General features: G+C 40.7%; 1 protein-coding gene across 1 annotated transcript; it reads left to right on the forward strand.

The window, feature by feature from the left end:
• Positions 1–2,911: 2,911 nt before the first annotated feature.
• Positions 2,912–18,074, forward strand: LOC123836964 (adhesion G protein-coupled receptor F4). Its single transcript, XM_045866003.2, has 9 exons — positions 2,912–2,980; positions 3,911–3,965; positions 6,366–6,517; positions 7,253–7,504; positions 8,604–9,983; positions 12,260–12,301; positions 12,761–12,820; positions 14,052–14,108; positions 17,646–18,074. The coding sequence occupies exons 1-8, from the start codon at positions 2,912–2,914 to the stop codon at positions 14,097–14,099; spliced, it is 2,058 nt and encodes a 685-aa protein (XP_045721959.2). The 3' UTR covers positions 14,100–14,108; positions 17,646–18,074.
• The last annotated feature ends 1,190 nt before the right edge of the window (positions 18,075–19,264 follow it).

The raw sequence follows: 19,264 nt of genomic DNA on the forward strand, positions 1-19,264 counted from the left end.
TGGAAGAGAATTGCATTTACCCTTAGCATTAGTCCTATTATTTGGCTCTGAATGTAAATATCTTTTTTCACTGATGCATGTACCTTGGGAAGAAGATTTTGATAGAATTGTGAAAAATAGTACAGAGAAAGGACCAAAAGGACCACTTCAGTGGGAGAAGTGAATGATTTTCAACTTGATAATGAAAATGAATCTTCCAGTCTGTATTTCTATTTCTCCAATTGCAGGTTACAATCCATTAGAGGGTTGTGGATTCAATTTAGTGGGTGGCAACCAGTTTCCAAAAGAATGTCAGATAGAGCGGAATGCAAGATAAAAATCACAAACACAGCAGAGTGTCTTGCTCATAGGTGGGAAGGATAAGTAATATGTAAAAGCTTTTGAAATATAAAAATCATGTACTTTCCAGTTTTGTATATGGATATCTGTGTACATACATATATATGTCTGTACACAATGAGTCATGATGTAAGATCTGTTTTTATAATTTTTTTTTAATTTTTTATTTATTTGCGAGAGAGAGAATGAGAGACAGAGAGCATGAGAGGGAGGAGGGTCAGAGGGAGAAGCAGACTCCCTGCTGAGCAGGGAGCCCGATGCGGGACTCGATCCCGGGACTCCAGGATCATGACCTGAGCTGAAGGCAGTCGCTTAACCAACTGAGCCACCCAGGCGCCCGTAAGATCTGTTTTATTACTGTGTCAGGATAAAAAATTTTTGAAAGCCACAGGTGTATATGTGAAACATACAGACACATCTAAGACAACTTATACTGGTTCTTCTGGTATTTCCTTTAGTGAGGACAGTTAAAAATCTATCCTAAATAATATTAATATTGCAAATTGCTTAGTGTGCCCATCCACCAATTTGCTGCATACATGAGAACTTCTTTCCACCCACTCAAGTAAGATCTTGAATTCCACACACATATCCCAGCAACTATGCAAATCCATTACCACACTTTGCCTGTCATTCTGCCATGTTTTCTTTCCCTTGCTCAGACTTGCTCTATAAGAAGATAGTATAAGTCAAAATACTTCCCCCCTGTTCATTGGTTAGGAACTCAAAGAATTTTAAGCTCAAAGACAATTTGGAAGCCTTCCTGTAAGTGCCTGTGATTCATCCTCTCATGTGAAGGCTCACTGGAGTCATGAAAGTCCATCCTAGTCTTGACTCCACCCAGGAAAGGTCTGATCCCTGATCAGTGAGTTTTCTTTGCTCCCTGGCCACAGATTGCCTGGTGAGCCTAGATGGATCAGAGTTAGTTTGTCTCCATTAGAGCATAAAGGAATTTATGTTTGCTGAGGCTCAGTTTCTGCTTGGCCTTATTCACTAGCTGCAGTATGTAGATGATCTCTCTTCTCACTATTGGTTTGACTTGTCTGCATTCCTCACTGGACATCCTTTATGGAAATGACAGCACCCTTTATTTCCCTACCCCCAGCATCTGGCACAGTTCCTGGCAAATAGGAGGCACTTGATAAAGGGTGGTTGGTAGAATGTATAATCATCCCACATTTTATGAGATGGATGAGAAAGAAAATAGGCTCAACAAAGGTCAAATAGTTCATCAATAGCATAAATATGATTAACAACTTAGCTCATGCTGAATCTAAAGTTCATGATATTTTTACTTTGTTGCATCTGTACTACCAGAAAATTGTTCTAAGGAACTTTGTTTCCAATAAATGGTCTTAGTTTCCACTATCCTGTAAGAAAAGTATGGTGGTGATGATCATGATGATGTTGATGAATTTCAACTGTTGTAAAGATGCTTTCTTGGAGATTTGTCTTTGAAAGGTGGAACTATCAAGAAAAAAGGCTTTATCAAAAGAAAAATAATTGTAACTATGTGTGGTGACAGATGTTACCTAGACTTACTGATCATTTTACAAAAATACAAATATCAAATCATTATGTTGTATACTTGCAACTAATATAATGTTACATGTCAGTTATATATTAAAGAAAGAAAAAGGCAAGAAACAGAGACATGGCCAAAGAATAGTTACCTTCTCATGCTTCTAGTTTCTCTGTATAATAGTTGATCCATCTATAAGAGAGAGTCTCAGTGCTTGCTCCAGTAACAGACAGTAGTGTATATTCATTTCATTTTAAGTTACTTGACCCCCTTTGCCCCTTTGTAGTTCTCAACTGGGAGCAATTTTCTCTCCCAGGGCACACTTGGCAATGTCTGGAGACATTTTTGGCTGTCACAGCTGGGGAGGAGGCTGTTCCTGGCATCTACTGGGTTGAGGACAGAGATGCTACTGCACATCCTACAATTTACAGGACAGCTTCCGACAACAAAGAACTATCCAGCCCCAAATGTCAATAGTACCATTGCTGAGAGGTCCCGTTCTAGAACGTGGCTTTCCAGCTGCATCATCTGGCTCCACCACTTTTTATGAGTGACCTTGACTCATAGTTGCTCCACACTTTGTACCTTAGCTTCTCCACTGATAAAATGAAGATGGTAATACTGTCTTATGCCATCTGATTAAATGAGTTAGTGCAAAGAAAGTGCTCAGAACAGTGATTTGCAAATAAAAGTTCTTGGTAAATGTTACTATTAAAGAAAATTGTGGATCAAATAATCAGAAATGACTCCTTGGTGAACATATATCTTTCCTAGTGCATCCCTCATTCCTGTCTATTGTTTGTAGACAAGTTAACAGTTGAGAGAAAGTCTTCCCCTTTTTTTACATGTTAGCTGGCCTGAAAGTAGATATTGGGGTCCTTTCCTGGAGCAGGAGGTTTTGGTTGGGACAACTTCCCAGTAGGGTCACCAAGGGGTTGGTTAGTTGGCTAAGTTTTGTGTTGTCTGGCCTTATCACCTCCAGCTGGATCCACTTTCATTCTGTATTGCAGGTGAAGATCCTAATGTGTGAAAATGAAGTCCCAGGCAACCATGATTTGCTGTTTAATGTTATTTCTGGCCATAGAATGTTCTCACTATAGATCCAAGATCCACATAAAAGTAAGTTTGATCCATTCTCAGGTGGTCCCATAAGAAATCTGTCAGTTCTCCTAGATGGCTAAATTTATGATAAATAACATAATCTTTAATAAAATTTCAAATGACTACAATTTTACTCCTGCTGATATATTTTTTAAAGGGAAAGTTGAGAGGTGGCTGGGCCCTGCAGCAGTATATTTTCAGGGTGCAACAGAGTGTAACAGTACAGTAGAAAAATCACTTTGCAAGCCACGGAGAATGTAGACAGGCAGCTGTTGGGAGGAGGAATACCAACCTGGCAGGTAGCATTTCAGCTCTAGACCTTACCTTTGCTTCTCCTTAGTTGTGCAAGTTGTTTTGCTTCTTTGAGTTTTAATTTCCTTATCTATAACATAAAGGGTGTTTTTTTTTCTTTTAGATATTTTATAGCCCTTTATAGCTACAAAAGAGTGTGATTCTATTCTATTCTATTCTATTCTATTCTATTCTATTCTATTCTATTCTATTCTATTCTATTCACCTAATGATTATTCCTAGCGTCTGCTCATTTCTTCCTCTCTGGGGATCTGTGGTATCTGGTGGATCATATTAGCTCCATTTCACAGTCACAGTTAAAACAGAAGGAGACCAGCTTAGCATTATAACTGTTACATCTCTTTTCTCCCTGGGTACTTAAGCTTTCCATATGTACCCAATCCACTAACTTGACCCTCAGGGGCCAACTGACCACTGGCAAGGTTCTAGCCCTCCCCAGAGGAGAGTTTTTTCTCTGTCTATGCTCACCTCAATGCTTCTGTCTGCAAATTCCCGTGACATCACACATGGACCTGGTGCAGTTTTCTTCTGAGTCCTCAACACATTTTCTCTTCATCTCCACATGGAGCCTCTACGTTGAGATAAGAGAGGAGAGTCCCACAGTAAAGAGGACCTTTGGGAATTTATGTTTTACAGGATGGAGATAAACTTCAACATCTTGAAGGGAAACTCAAGACTGGAAGGATACAAGGTACGTGTCTAAGAACAGTCTTCTTCCATATGGAGCATGGGCAGAGTAAATGAAGGGCATGGATATTGCCAAGCACGTCCCCAGACCGCAAGCTTTCAATTGGAATAACAGTCTCTAACAAGTTCTCATTGTTTACCAGTATTGATAGACTCTCTTACAACTATACCATTATCCATGGCATAGACAATGACCCAAGTTGGCAAATTATGCACATGCATTCTAGAGCAGAAGACAAGTGGTCACTTTAAGCCCCCAAAGGGAAATCTGTTTGAACTAATGAGCTAACAAGAGACAAGAGGGAACACGGAAGAATTCATTCCTTCATGTGAAGATATTTTCAGAACGCTTAAATGTACATAACACTCTGGTGCTGAGAAGTCTATTGAAGTGATGTAAGATAAGTATTGTGTTGGTGAGATGGGTTACTCTCAAAAACTCAGAGATAAACTATGGAGATAATCATTACTAGTAAGATAGTGAAATCACATGGTTCTTACCCAAATAGTAGAGATCACTGGATTCTGCACAGACATTGCCAAATATATTTTTTAGCAACAGATACATCTCTACATAGATGAGGAATTGAGAAAAGAGGGAGAGAGATGGCTAACCTTCAGTGAGCATTTATAGCAACACCGATTGAAGTGCTTAACAGGATGCTCCCTCAATGTTTGTAACAAGACTATGGCATCACCTCCAAACTGTATGGATGAAGAAATTGAGAAGCACTGAGCTTAAATAACTTGCAAAACCAGGGACAGTGGGCAGGTGGTAAAGAAAAATGCAAACTTACTCGTTTCCTTTCTCCATGAATGGAGTCATCCTCAGAGCTGTCCAAGCCATAAACATAGATGCCTACTTTGACTTACAGACAATTAGTCACCACATCTTATTGATTTCAACACCTTACTAGCTTCCATTAGGACCCACTTCTTTTCATTCCATTACCACTATCCTAAGGCAGTTCTTCCTGGGAATCCTTCAACAACTTCATTCTTGGGCTCTTTACCTCAAGTCAATCCATTCTACTCATGGGCCAAATTAGGCCTGCCACCAGGTTTTAGAAATAAAGTTTTATTGGAACAGAGTCATGCCCATTTATTTACATATTGTCTTTGATTGTCTTATGTCACAAAGGCAGAGCTAAGTAGTTTTGATAAAGACCACATGGCCTACAACGCTGAAAATATTTATACTCTGGCTAGAGTGGTCATATTTAGCAAATAAAAATATGCAATGCCTCATTAAACTTAAATATCAGATAAACCATGGATGATATTGCATGGATCATATGAACACTAGAAACTTATTCATTGTTTAACTGAATATTTTCAGTTGATCCCTGTTATTCATGGATTTTGTATTTGTAAATTCTCCTGTTCATTGAAACTTATTTGTAACCCCTAAATCACTACTCACAGTGCTTTCTGGATCATTCACAGACAGAAGAAAAATTGAGTTAGCTAAGGTGCAAGTTCCCAGCCAAACAAGGTGGCTCTCTGCCTTCTTGTTTCAGTAGTCCTACTATAAACAAGTGTTCTTTTTGTGGCATTACTAATACCATACTTTTTGCATTTTGTGCTTTTGTTTGTGATTTTGCTGTTTAAAATGGCCCTCAGTGTAGTTCTGAAGTGCTGTCTGGTGTTCCTAAGGAGACTGTGATGTGTCTCAAGGAGAAAATTCACATGTTGGATAAGCTTTGTTCATGTGCTGTTATGAGTTACGGTGCTATTGGCCATAAGTTCAATGTTAATGAATCAACAACATAAATAAAGTGTCTTTAAATAGAAACACACGTAAAATGAGCTCATATATTAATCAGTTGATAAAAATGTGAGAAGAAGCTCGTAAGAACCTGCCTTGATTTCCCCTCATTCAGTGTTTGTGGAAGCAACTCCATAGACCATAACTACTGCAAATAATGAGAATCGACTGTGTCTGAAAATAAAATTAGTATTTAACTGGGCTTTCTTTATTTTATCTGGCAACTCTATCTGGGCCTTTATAGAAAATTTTACTGCTTTCTGCTCTATGCTGTTGTTAATTATCTTTCAAAAATCCAATCATGTTTTCTGGTAACCCCCATATTCGCACAGAATTCAAAGTCCTTCATGTCTTGACTCCTGCTTTTCTCCCATCCTCATCTCTTTCCGCACTCCCCTCAGATGCTCTAAATAGCCTTTCTGTCTGACCTGCAACCTCTCCTCTCCATGTGCAGTTCACTCTGCCTCCACATCAGCGCCGCAGTCTGCCTGGCACGCCTTACTTGGTGCTGAGGACACTGCTCAGTGTCACCTCCTCTGGGAAGCAAGCAATTCCCAAATCCCTAGAATGAGTCAGCTGCCTCAGCAGAGTGCAGCAACGCTAATTAGGCCCCCTCGTCTCTCTTTTCCTTTTCAGAGAAATGCCGAGGACCTTGCATCCCTGCTTCCAACTGCAGCCAGCCCTGTGCTCAGCCCTTTCATGGAGAAATAGGGTTTACATGTCATCAAAACAAGTGGCAAAAATCAACTGAAACATGTACAAGCCTTTCTGTGGAGACACTCTTTAAGGTGACACATTTGCATATTATTGGCTTCCAGGGCTAATTTCCCAGGAGATGGTAGAGGCATTTTCCTGTGTTCTGTTCGGCACAACAATCTCAGATCTAGATTTGGGAAAATGGCAGAATGGGTGAAATTTGTCTTTTCTCCTTCCTTCCTTACCCAAATTCTCAGACACTCTCCGCCCCCCCGCCACTCTCTCTCCCTCTCAACATCTTTTCTTAAAAATAGATCTGAAACTCATTCACACAATGGTAAATGCTTAGAGGTTAAAGTTTGAGCTCTAAAGATGGATTTGTGTGTACCTTCGTCTAATTAGTGAACTCTAAACTTCTTGAAATTGCAATTTAGTATTCTTTATCCTGCCATCCTCCAAATCCACCCCCCCCACACAAATTCCATGAGACTCCCCTTTCAAAAAATTAAAATAAGTAGACAGATTTTGATTTTAGCATTTTTCCACATCTCTGGAGAAAACTGTCTTGTTATCACACTTGAGTTAAAACCACTATCCTGAAAGCAATAGGTCAGTATCCTGATCTCGTGGGAATTTTGATGGAACTTCTCATTTGTGTGTGACTCCCCATCTTACTCTTTCCGTCTTTCTTGGCATCTAAACCCCTTTTAGGACTACTTGCTTCTCTCTTTTCCCCACGTGGTGTATTGGTGCCTTAGCTCCTTTACTCTGACATATGTTAGGTACTTAATCATTTTTGAGCGATTTTTTTTTTTTTTTTAAAGCAGGACTTCAATAGTGCATCACACCTTCCTCTAGCAGCATCATCCATACCCGTGCACGTTCTTGACTTTCGAGCACCAGAGCCCGTGGAGAGTGTAGCTCAAGGAATCCGCAGGAACTGTCCAATTGATTATGCCTGCATACTCGATGTTGTGAAATCATCAGAAGCCACGTCTGGAAACATCGCATTTATAGTGGAGTTACTAAGAAATATTTCTACAGATTTGTCTGATAATGTTACCCAAGATAAAATGAAGGTATTTTTTGATAATTTCGTTAAAAAAACTGACAGATTTCTTCTTTTTTTTAAACCAAATCTTGCCTTTTAACAGTTTCAAATGTACTTTTCAGGGTCCAAAATATGACAGCCACAGCAACCGTAACAACAAGGATAGACATTTTATTTCAATTTTGCATATTGATTCACTCTAGTTTATGTAAGTTTTCAAGAAGCTGGCACATTTTTAATACATGTTTTTGTACAGACTTACTATTTTCAAGAAAATGTCCCAAAAGGATGGCTGTGAGCAAGACTGTGTCTACTCCGGTCTTGCCCAAATTTCATTCTGTAGAACATAATTATTTGGAGAAATGTTAATGGAGGCTCCGTTTCTAAAAGGGAGATCTGTACCTAGCAGAGGTAGGAATTCTGGGTTAAACAAAGTTAAGCAGGTTTCCTTCTGGCAGGACTTTTTAAAGTTTTTCACGTGTTAATGAGGTTTGACCCTCTTTATAAAAGGGGGGGTTATAGAGATACAGTATGCAGTATTTCTCAAATTTAGGTTTTTATAGAATCTACCCCAAATTCCCTCCATTAAACAATCATTAATATCTCATGAGACTCTTGGGTTATAAAGACTGCAGTTTGGAAATGCTGCCCCGGGGCCCATAATAAAGCAGGTAAACTTTACCTATGATTTTTATTTTATTTTATTTATTTATTTATTTATTTATTTATTTATTTATTTATTTTTAAAGATTTTTTATTTATTTATTTGAGAGAGAATGAGAGAGAGCACATGAGAGGGGGGAGGGTCAGAGGGAGAAGCAGGCTCCTTGCTGAGCAGGGAGCCCGATGCGGGACTCGATCCTGGGACTCCAGGATCATGACCTGAGCCGAAGGCAGTCGCTTAACCAACTGAGCCACCCAGGCGCCCATGATTTTTATTTTATTTTAATCATTGTTTTACTTTACTTCCCTCTCTGAAGGACTCATCTCTCAGCATGAGATTCTAATAAACAATGAATTTGAAGAGCAATATGTCAAATAAGATCTGATCACTTGATCTTTAGAAATGGACTTTCTACAATAACGTGTAAATCCTTAGCATAATTTCCACTTTTCCTCCCTTGCAGAGTTATAGTGAAGTGGCCAACCACATCCTTCACACAGCAGCCATTTCAAATTGGGCTTTCATCCCAGACAAAAATACCAGCTCGGATTTGTTGCAGTCAGTGAATCTGTTCGCGAGGCAACTCCGCCTCCACAATGACTCTGAGAACCTTGTGGATGAACTCTTCATCCAGGCAAAAGGGCTTCGCATCACCCACAATACCTCAGAGGAGAAGTTCAATTTCTCCGCAAGCATGAACGGTACAGCAGAGGGTATCTTAGGAATGATAGAAATTCCCACGCAAGAGCCGTGGAACCTGCCACCAAATGCATCCCAAGCCATCAGCATAGCCTTTCCCACCTTGGGGACCATACTGAGGGAAGTCCGCTTGCAAAATGTGAGTCTTCCTAGACCTGTAAATGGTCTCGTCCTTTCGGTGATTTTACCAGAAGGACTGAAGCAAGTCTTACTCACCTTCGAGAAGATCAACAAATCCCGCAGTGCCAGGGCACAGTGTGTTGGCTGGCACTCGAGGAAAAGGAGGTGGGATGAGAATGCCTGTGAAACCACGTTGGAGATCGTGAACAGAGTGAAATGCTTGTGTAACTACACCAACATGGTGATGTCCTTTTCCATTCTAATGTCCCCCAAATCTATAGACAACAAAGTCCTGGACTACATCACCTGCATTGGGCTCAGCATCTCTATCTTTAGCTTGATTCTCTGCCTGATCGTCGAAGCCGCAGTGTGGTCCCGGGTGGTTGTGACGGAGGTATCATACCTACGTCACGTGTGCATCGTGAACATAGCCGTGTCGCTCCTGATTGCTAATGTGTGGTTCATTGTAAACTCTAACTTTCACAAAAAGGCCCAGGACTCCAACTGGTGTGTTGCGCTGACATTTTTCAGCCACTTCTTCTACCTCTCTCTGTTCTTCTGGATGTTCTTCCAAGCACTGCTCATCATCTATGGAATATTGGTTGTTTTCCGTAGGATGATGAAATCCCGCATGATGGCCATTGGCTTTGCCGTTGGCTATGGGTGCCCATTGGTCATTGCAGGTACTACAGTTGCTGTCACGGTGCCAGAGAAGGGCTACATGAGACCCGATGCCTGTTGGCTTAGCTGGGACAGTACCAAAGCCCTTTTAGCATTTGCCGTCCCAGCCTTAGTCATTGTGGCCGTGAATCTTGTGGTGGTTTTGGTTGTTGCTGTCAATACTCAGAGGCCCTCTATTGGCAGTTCCAAGTCTCAGGATCTGGCCATAATTATGAGGATCAGCAAAAATGTTGCCATCCTCACCCCATTGCTGGGACTGACCTGGGGTTTTGGAGTAGCTACACTTCTAGAAGGCACTTCCTTGATAGTCCATATAATCTTTGCCCTTCTCAATGCTTTCCAGGTAAGTACCAAGAGAGAGAGACTTATTTTATTCATTAATATTGTTAATTAGTATTTTATTTATAAGATGTTACTTTTATTTTATCATTCGCTATTCTGGCTATATGACAAAAAAAAAAAAAAGGCTACGATTGAAAAATACAGAATACAAAATGTGCCTTTCATTTCTTTCCATGTCTTAGAGACATTGAGCTGTGGCGTCTCTCACCCTATTGATTGTCCAGTTGGATTTAGCTGATCAGGCTGACTGGGTGGGAACCTCTTTCCTTCTGTCCTCAACCGATCCACCTGTATCCCTCCTGAAGTTTCAGGGTCAGAAGAAGTTGGCCTTCACTTATAGAGAACCAGTCTTTGGTCAAAGATGTGTGAGTCTACACTCACATGGTATGCCTCAAAACAAAGAAGTTTTTATCCTTTCTCAAGCAGTTGGGAACTCAGTGAAATAGTCATTTTCCATAGTATGACGAGACAGGACCTGCCATTCTCTTTGAGTGTTAACCAGTTGGGAGTTCTCATGGCTCTTTCCTGTGAAATAAATCTAGGTTGTTCTTCATTGAAATGGATCTTGCTGCATGTTGCCTGACCCTAGAAATGTCACTTTTCTCTGGGCCTCACCCATCTCCTTAGTAAGATAAAGATACGAATCTGAGATCATCTCTTTTCTTTTCTCTTCTCTTCTCTTCTCTTCTTTCTTTTCTTTTCTTGCTCTACCATACTTGGTTTGGCAAAATTATCCCTCTAATAGTTGCTTTACTCTATGTTGGCTACTGAACTTGTACTTTTGGGAAGCTGTCACTAGCCAGACTGCTTTCCATACCTATGAGTAATAGCAAGTTTGGCAGGTTCATATCCTTAATTGTGCTTTTAATCAGGGGTTGGCAAACTCCAGCCTGCTGCTTGTTTTTGTAAATAGGTTTCCTGGAATAAAGCCATACACGTTCGTTTACATTTTGCCTGTGGTTGCTTTTGAGCTACGATGGCAAAGTTGAGCAGTTCTAACAGAAACTGTGTAGCCCACAAAGCCAAAAATATTTATTATCTGGTTCTTCACACACACACACACACACACACAAATTCCCAACCACTGCTTTAAATATATAAATATAACTGCTTAGTAAAGCAGCAATGTATTCCTATTAACGTGTCACTATTACTCTATTTAAAAACATGGTACAAAATACAAAGCAGACTTTTAAGAAATGTCAGCTCAGATCAATTATATATCTTACTCATACTTCTTTAATAACTATGGAGAACATTTATTTCACGCTTTGCCTTGCATGGCTTTAAAGAGAAGCATTTAACTTATGGTTGTTGGTGGTGGTTTTTTATTTTTGTTTTTGTTTTTTTTTTGATCAAAAGCTCTTGGACTGACATAAATCTCCCCGACTCTTGAAGTTACTTTGGTGACTAATGATCTCATTCTATTTTTTTTAATTTTTTACTTTGCAACTTAATTAAACCCCAGAAAGTTTTATTCTGTTTCTTTTCCGAATCACTTCTTTCTCTCTTTTCTTGATAGAAAGAAAAATACTGAAACACTTTTAGTTAAATACACTCCAACTTTTCTCAGCAAGCTTTCCCTGTGACTCACATTTAAAAAATTTCCGTCTTCTGATTAGCATTTCTCTGCCATGAGACTATCCTTGGAAACCCAGCCTTCCTTCCACTCTCATGGCAAGATCCAGAATTTTCTTAACTTCAACTTCCACCATTTAAAAAGATTGGCTATCAATTATTGTGACTTTATAGGTAAACAAATAATTTAAACTTGAAGAGACTCTGGTCTTTTAGATCTCTGTAGTTTTCTCTCTTTTATGCATAAACTTATTCCACCAGCTCAGAGACCCTGCCGTTTCGTGACTTTTAACCCCAACTGAAAGTAAACTATAATAACAGGCTTCACTTCTCAAGAAACCTTCCATGATTGTCACTTTGAGCTACAGGATTCCATGTCATGTTATGTCATGATGAATAAGAACAACTACTTAATATTTGGAAAGAAAGTAAACAGATGTGATAAGGTGGAGAAACACCATCCTACATCTGCAGCCTTTCAATAAATATCAGTAACTGTCACACAAAAATGAAGGTGACCCTCTTTGAGGTACAGTCACAGAAAATACTTACCAATGCATTTTCTCTGAATCAGTAGAAGCTGAAGTTTCTAATACCCAATAACTGTCCTGGAAGATATCTAGAAGAGTGGTATTAAAATTACAATTGGGATGTTGTCTGCCAAACCATCCCTCATACTTCTGTTGAATTTTGCCATAGGGGTTCTTCATCTTGCTGTTTGGAACCATTATGGACCACAAGGTAATTTGAATTTGTTTCTCTCATTGTAAAAATTTCCATGTGGCTCAGGGTAGCCGGGGGATGAGGCAGTTTTGATCAGAAAGCCTGGTCCATGGGGGTGAGTTTATGGGGGTGCTTCAGGCATCAGCTGAGAGGAGGAAAGGAAAGAACTCTACTCTCTCATTTGTTGACTTAAGTCAACAGGAGGCTGTGTGTGAGTGTATTTAAAAGAATGAAAACCGTACCGGAATTTTAATTTTAATTTTAATCCCAAATCTAATTATAATAGCCAGAATTTTAATTTTAATCCTAAATGGGATTATAACTACACCTCAACTTTTATCCAAGTCTCATTATTGGCTAAGCACTATGCTAAGCCATCTGATGCTGCTTCTGCCAGGATTAGTGGTCTCGAAGTTTCAAGGCATGGGTCTGGGTTTGAGGGATGTTGTCATTTCTTCACTGTCATTGTTTCTTCAGATAAGAGATGCTTTGAAGATGAGGATGTCTTCACTGAAGGGGAGATCCAGGGCAGCAGAGGTAAGCCCTCCCTTTCAGTCTTAATACTGAAGGGTCAGTGTCCTCAGCAGAGTCACGCAGAGACAAATATTATAGCTTAGTATTCAGAATTTGTTAGCAAAGAATTCTTAGGGTATACAGACATTCATTCATGTCTTCACTCAACAAATTTAGAGTATCCCGCTAAAGCTTAAGGTCGGTAGAATATACGTCTCAAGAGAATTTTCTACCTTGGATGTATTTCAACTTGATATCTGGACCGTTGAGATGGGACAACATGAAGCCAGGATCCTAGACTCATAAAACAGAGCTGGGAAATGAGAGATGAGTTAGAAATGAGATTCTAGGCCAACCTAGTCATTTCATAGGTAAGGAAACCAAGGCCCAGATTACTTACGAGATTTGCCTGAAGGCACACAGATAATCATGAGAATTCACATTCTCCTTGCTCAGAACTCTTTTGAGTAAACCCTGTTCTTGGATTGAAGTATTTGTATACTTATTGATCTTGAAGATGACTTTGACCAAGCTATCCGTCTTTTAAGGTACTGACTGAAATTGCCATCATTGCCATATTAATGCAGTCATTTAGTCCACCAACAGTTTCTCAATAAAAACTACTTTCTTAAAAGTCAACAAACAAAACATTTTCTGAACATATTGAGAGTCAGCATTTATGGTTAGCTAGTATTGGGCGTGACTTTTGGTACCCTAGTTCATCAATGCTAAGATAGGTATTTTCTTTACCTTTTAACATTTCTGAAATAGGAATGTATCTTACAATCAGTGGCATGTCATGATTTAATTGGCAAGTTTTTTCTTTCTTTTTCTTAGTGGAACATAAAAATAATGATGCAGGGGCGCCTGGGTGGCTCAGTCGTTAAGCTTCTACCTTCGGCTCAGGTCATGATCCCAGGGTCCTGGGATCGAGCCCCGCGTCGGGCTCCCTGCTCGGCGGGGAGCCTGCTTCTCCCTCTCCCACTCCCCCTGCTTGTGTTCCCTCTCTCGCTGTGTCTCTCTGTCAAATAAATAAATAAATCAATCTTTAAAAAAAAATAATGATGCAGCTAACAATGTTAGGTTCAATGAAATATAATTTAATTCTGTGTAGCTATGTCATTTCAAATGCTTCTTTTCATGTTCCCATTTTTACGTGTTTATCTCTGGGCAGCTGTATACATAAATATAAATGCATTTTTTGTCAATGCCATTACTTACTGACATCACTGTTACTTTTTTTTTTTCCATTTAGAACGCATCTTTAAGCCCAACCAATGGATCTAAATTAATGAATCGTTGAAGATGAGGTGTGAGTATTAAAAACTGAAGGAGAATCTTTGCTTTCAAGTTGTGACAAACCCCTTAATGCCCCTTGTGAGCACAGTAGTACCTATGATGTGACGCAGGAGTGAGGTGGGGAGGGAACAGGTGGGTATATCTTTCAGAGATTAGAAACTTCTTCATTGCCCAGCGCATAAATGAAAATATGCACATCTTTAAAACTATGTCATCTCAGTGTGTATGTCCAAATCTTTTTAAAAACACTTTTATTTAAATTCCAGTTAGTTAACATACAATGTAATATTAGTCTCAGGTACAATATAGTGATTCAACACTTCCACACATCACCCGGTGCTCATCACAGGTGCACTCCTTCATCCCCATCACCTATGTCACCCATCCCCCTGCCCACCTCCCTCTGGTCACCATCAGTTGGTTCTCTATAGTTAAAAGTCTGCTTCTTGGTTTGCCTCCCTCTCTCTTTTATCCCCCTTTGCTCATTTGTTTTGTTTCTTAAATTCCACATATGAGTGAAATCATATGGTATTTGTCTTTCTCTGACTGACTTATTCACTTAGCATAATACCCTCTAGCTCCATCCATGTCATTGAAAATGGCAAAATTTCATTCTTTTTTATGACTGAGTTATATATATATATATATCACTTCTTTTTTATCCATTCGTCCATCAGTGGACACTTGAGCTGTTTCCATAATTTGGCTACTGTATATAATGCTGCTATAAACATCGGGGTGCCATATATCCCTTTGAGTTAGTATTTTTTTTTCAAAGATTTTATTTATTTATTTGAGAGAGAGAATGAGATAGAGAGAGAGCATGAGGGGGGGAGGGTCAGAGGGAGAAGCAGACTCCCTGCTGAGCAGGGAGCCCGATGTGGGACTCGATCCCGGGACTCCAGGATCATGACCTGAGCCGAAGGCAGTCGCTTAACCAACTGAGCCACCCAGACGCCCAGTATTTTTTATTCTTATATGACCAAATCTTAAGCATATGTTTCTTTCCTCAGTGAGAGGATGATGTCATCACATCTCCACTGATAGAGGATACACCCTTACTGTCTATAGCACTTACACACCCTAATTCCATCTTGTCAGTGAGCGGTGACACTTAAAATAGACTCATTGTTGAGAAGGAAGACTTAATTGATTGAAATCACAAAGCAACAAGCCTGTCTCTCCATAATGAAGTTGGAGCCCAGAATCATCCCTAAGGGGCTGTGGGTAGAATTGTAGCGAGTTAGCTGCCTAACAGCCAAACTCTGAGACATATTTCTACACAGATGAAATTAGGAGAAGACAAGTTTTAAGCATCTGTGAAGGGGAGATTAGTAACAAAATGGCAGCCGGGAGCCTGAGAGGTAGTAGGGAGATGTGGGCAGGGGTGATCAATTTTAGTATGGTTTTGTCTTGGAGAGTTTTCTCGGCCTTTGTACATGATATAGATGAGTCTCAGAGTCAGGGCCGAATAGCAAACAATGGGCAAAGCAGAGAGTTGAAAGAATCTCGTGGACTCAAAGACATTCTGAGTTGGTAGAACTTTTGGGGGACCCGCTGTGTTAGATACAGATCCTACAAACCTCATGTTGTGCTGCTGTGGGACATTGGTTCATGGTCCCGGGGCAAGGGAGGGAAAGGAAGAGGGCTTTGTCATACACACTGACTGGCATGTGTGGGGTGCTGGGAAAACACCAGCATATTATCCTCAATTAATCATCCTCTCACATTTGGGTTCTTATATTAGAACTTTAAAAGGGGGGAGGAGGGATATCGTAGTCCTTTAAAAGGGTTAACTCTCCCACCTCTGCCCATCTTCTAGTCCATAGTGGAATATCACTATAACATCTCTTGATGAGTCACTCATCAAGAGGTAATTCAGATGACCTGTGAAAGCTGACCTTTCCATTAAGGTCCCAGTTTGACCTGCTTTAGGAAATTCGTCAGACTGTTTCAGGTGGAGGAGACTCTGCCTCCTGGGGATACTAAATCTAGCCATTCTAGAGAAGAGAGGCATGGTTGGAGTCTAACCTCCAGCTATTTGGGCATACCTGGGTGGCTGTAGTAAAAACTGGAGAAGACCTGTAGAACCCAGGATCTGTACTGCACTCCTTCCTGTGATTGGGGAGGTGCACAAAGCTTCGACAGGCACTTGGGGAAAGTGTAGGAAGGAGGTGGGAGTGTACTAACAACTACTCAAAGAAATCCTCACCAGGTGATTCTTGAACTTCTATTTTTGAACCTGTGAGGTGGGGGATGAACTGAGGGTTGCATTTTTTTCAGCGTATCCTTCATAGGTGGCCCTGTGCCTGTTGAATTTTCTCAGTAATTGGAGCTATGCTTTTTACATCTGGATGCACGTGGTACCAGAAGTATCAGGAACAGCAGCTGACACCAGGGTAGACCATGTTAGGGGGGCTACAAGTTAGATATCAGGGATAGGAAATTCACTCTAAGTGAATGGAGACCTGGCAGCGCCAGGGAGGTCTTTCAGCAGAGAGAGAAGGGCTCCAGCCATGGGTCAAGATCAGAATTACAGCTCAGCAACATGGGGTGTTTGGTAGCTCAAGGCAGGGCTAACCCACAAGGAAAAGGCAGTATTTCAGACCTTAAATCAGAGCACAGAACTGAAGACTGATGGGGTCTGAGGAGATAGGCAGAATTCCATTTGTGAGACAGGGGGCCAGAGTTCAGAATTGGACTTGCAGAGACTTGAGACCCTGAGCATGGGTGGAAGCTGCTCATGTCCCAGTGACCTGAGGTTTGATCGCTCTTAGAAACAAGGTTTGGAAAGGTTTGTCAGGAGGTCTTGAGATCACGGAAGGACTGCAGAGATATGAAAACCCAGCAGTTTTCTTCAGGTATAGATTCTAATTGGGGGAATCCCATTCTGGAGACAGAGGAGGGAGGGAGAGAGAGGGCATGCTTATTATGAAGTCACAGCTGCACAGCGCCCTCTGCTGTTCATATGAAGGGCAGGCCTTTACTCTGAGGCAAACCCCCTGTTTTCCCCAGGGTTATTCCAGTGTCACCAGCAAGTCTCTTCAGTTCCTGTAAAATCTCTTCCACATATTTGTTTATGCCTGAACTCACCTCCAAGGATGCAGAACTCTTCATTCCACAGTGAGACATGAGACTGGCTGAGCAAATGCCCCAAGAGAAGCAACACGGTTTTCTATGTAAGGTTGTAGGTTCAGAGGAGCAGTCATTCTAGAGGCCAAGCTTAGGCAGCGGAAGAGGGAGAGAGGGCTCTGAGCATCGAGTTTAGGGCTGAGGGAGCAGCATGGAGAAGGTGGAGGGCACAGAAAAAGGAAGCTGGGAGAATAGCCTTCCTAGTTGTGTGACTTTGAGGAGATCGCTCAATGCCTCTGTGCCTCTGTTTCTTCATCTGTGAAATGGGGCTAATAATCGTACATACCTCCCAGGATGGTTTCAGGATTCAATGAGCTAACATATTCAGAACTCATAAAATAATGCCTGGTTCAAATTAAATTATCAGTAAATGCCAACTGTTCTTCCTGTTAACGTGTGTTCCAACCATTTTGCCTAGGCTGCTCCATTCCTCATGGGCATTCCGTGTCCTGGACTGAGAGTGAAGCTCTGGGAGAGGGAGGCTGGAATGAGGGACAATCGAGCTTCCCTGGAAGACTTTCTCTTCTGGCCAGGAGTGACACCTAAGCTTTCAGGGGTGAAAATGCTTGCTGAGGGAAAAGTAAGCATGACGTTTGGTGACTGGGCTTGAAGGAGCTAGAACCACTGACTCTTTGACTGGCCCATGACTTTCAGGAGCCTGGCTTCTTGGTCACCCTTGGCAAGATTAAGACAGCAAGCCATTTTCTGAGCTCCTGGACAAGCCTGGAGCTGTTGGGGCTCTCCTGGACGAGGTCCGCTTTCACACGCAAGGCCTGCTCTGTGGCTCCATAAACCCAGCCATTGTCACTGTGCATGGATCCTGCTTGCTTTGGGGGACAGGAGTTAGATCCAGTGTTAGGGGTAGGGGCTGGCATGGGGGTGGAGGGTGGGGTGGCAGCAGAAACACCGAATCTACTTTGGAGACAGTTAAGTCATGGTAGGTTTCCTAAAAATAGGGAACAGAATTAAATTAAGAAGACTTTTAAATGTGTTTCTGATTTTAGTCTATTTTAGACCTCAAGTAAAATAATTTAGCTCCTAGGACTTTAGGTTCCTCATTTGTGAAACTTAAAAATATTCTTGTAGGTATTATGATGATGATGATGATGATGATGTGTGTGTATGTGTGTGTATGTGTATCTGTGGGTGTTTAAACTGCTATACATAAAAAAAAATCTTAGAAATAAAAATAAAAACATTTACTTTTCACAATTTGCTCATGTGTGAGTTCATTCAAGGTGGATGGCCCCATTAGTACCACAACATTCTTGGGTACAACCCTTTTATCAATCTACCTCAACCCATTGGCCAGACACACAGGAGGCCCAGGAATATAATCCTACCATGTACTATAAGGTGAGGACCTGGAAATATTTGGCAAACAGCACTACTTTCGGGCATGCTCAGTGAAATTTCTATTGCCAGTTTGGTTTTAAACAGCCAGCCAGTCAGTAGGGCTGAAAATGGCCATGTGTGTGTGTGGGGGGGGCAGTTTGATCAAAGCAGAAGTTATAAAGGCCAGTCACCCCTTTTTCATAACACATGCACACAAGTACCTCTTTGCAGGCCTGCTTTCAGAACCTTTAGTGTTGGTAGTTTAGAAACAAGATAAAGATTGGTTTCAAATCAAATAGTGATTATTTTAGTGATGAAAATTTTGAGTCAACTTGACATAGTACCCCTTTCATAAAATAAAAATAAATTATTTATATTGAGGGATATGAATCTAACTTCTATATTTGTAAAAATTTCCTGAGCATTAATTTATTGGCCCCTATTTCCTTTTTGACTCTAGCCAAAGGAGTTATGAAAACAAGTTTTACTTCTCTCAACCCCCTGAGATTTAGAAATTCCAGAGCATCATGTAATTCCAAGCCAAATAATTGCCTTTAGTTTGGTAGATTTACTTGGTATTGTATCAAGGTCAAATTAATAATTTCCTATGATAATAGCATTGAGTCTCTTTTCTTTTCCGTATTTTCCCAAGCTCTTCATCTTTTTAGTGCATATTAGGGGAACTATCATGCTGAGTAGTCA

This window comes from Mirounga angustirostris, unplaced genomic scaffold, assembly GCF_029215605.1.
Source record: "Mirounga angustirostris isolate CCGP_5_RB_7025 unplaced genomic scaffold, mMirAng1.0.hap1 SCAF_8, whole genome shotgun sequence".
NCBI classification, from domain to species: domain Eukaryota; kingdom Metazoa; phylum Chordata; class Mammalia; order Carnivora; family Phocidae; genus Mirounga; species Mirounga angustirostris.

Excerpts from the sequence above, each read along its gene's own strand:
- LOC123836964 (XM_045866003.2), top strand. The coding sequence starts at position 2,912 with ATGATTTGCTGTTTAATGTTATTTCTGGCCATAGAATGTTCTCACTAT. Across the intron at positions 3,966-6,365 it reads CAAGACTGGAAGGATACAAG|AGAAATGCCGAGGACCTTGC; the intron begins GTACGTGTCTAA and ends TTTCCTTTTCAG. Across the intron at positions 12,302-12,760 it reads GAACCATTATGGACCACAAG|ATAAGAGATGCTTTGAAGAT; the intron begins GTAATTTGAATT and ends TTGTTTCTTCAG.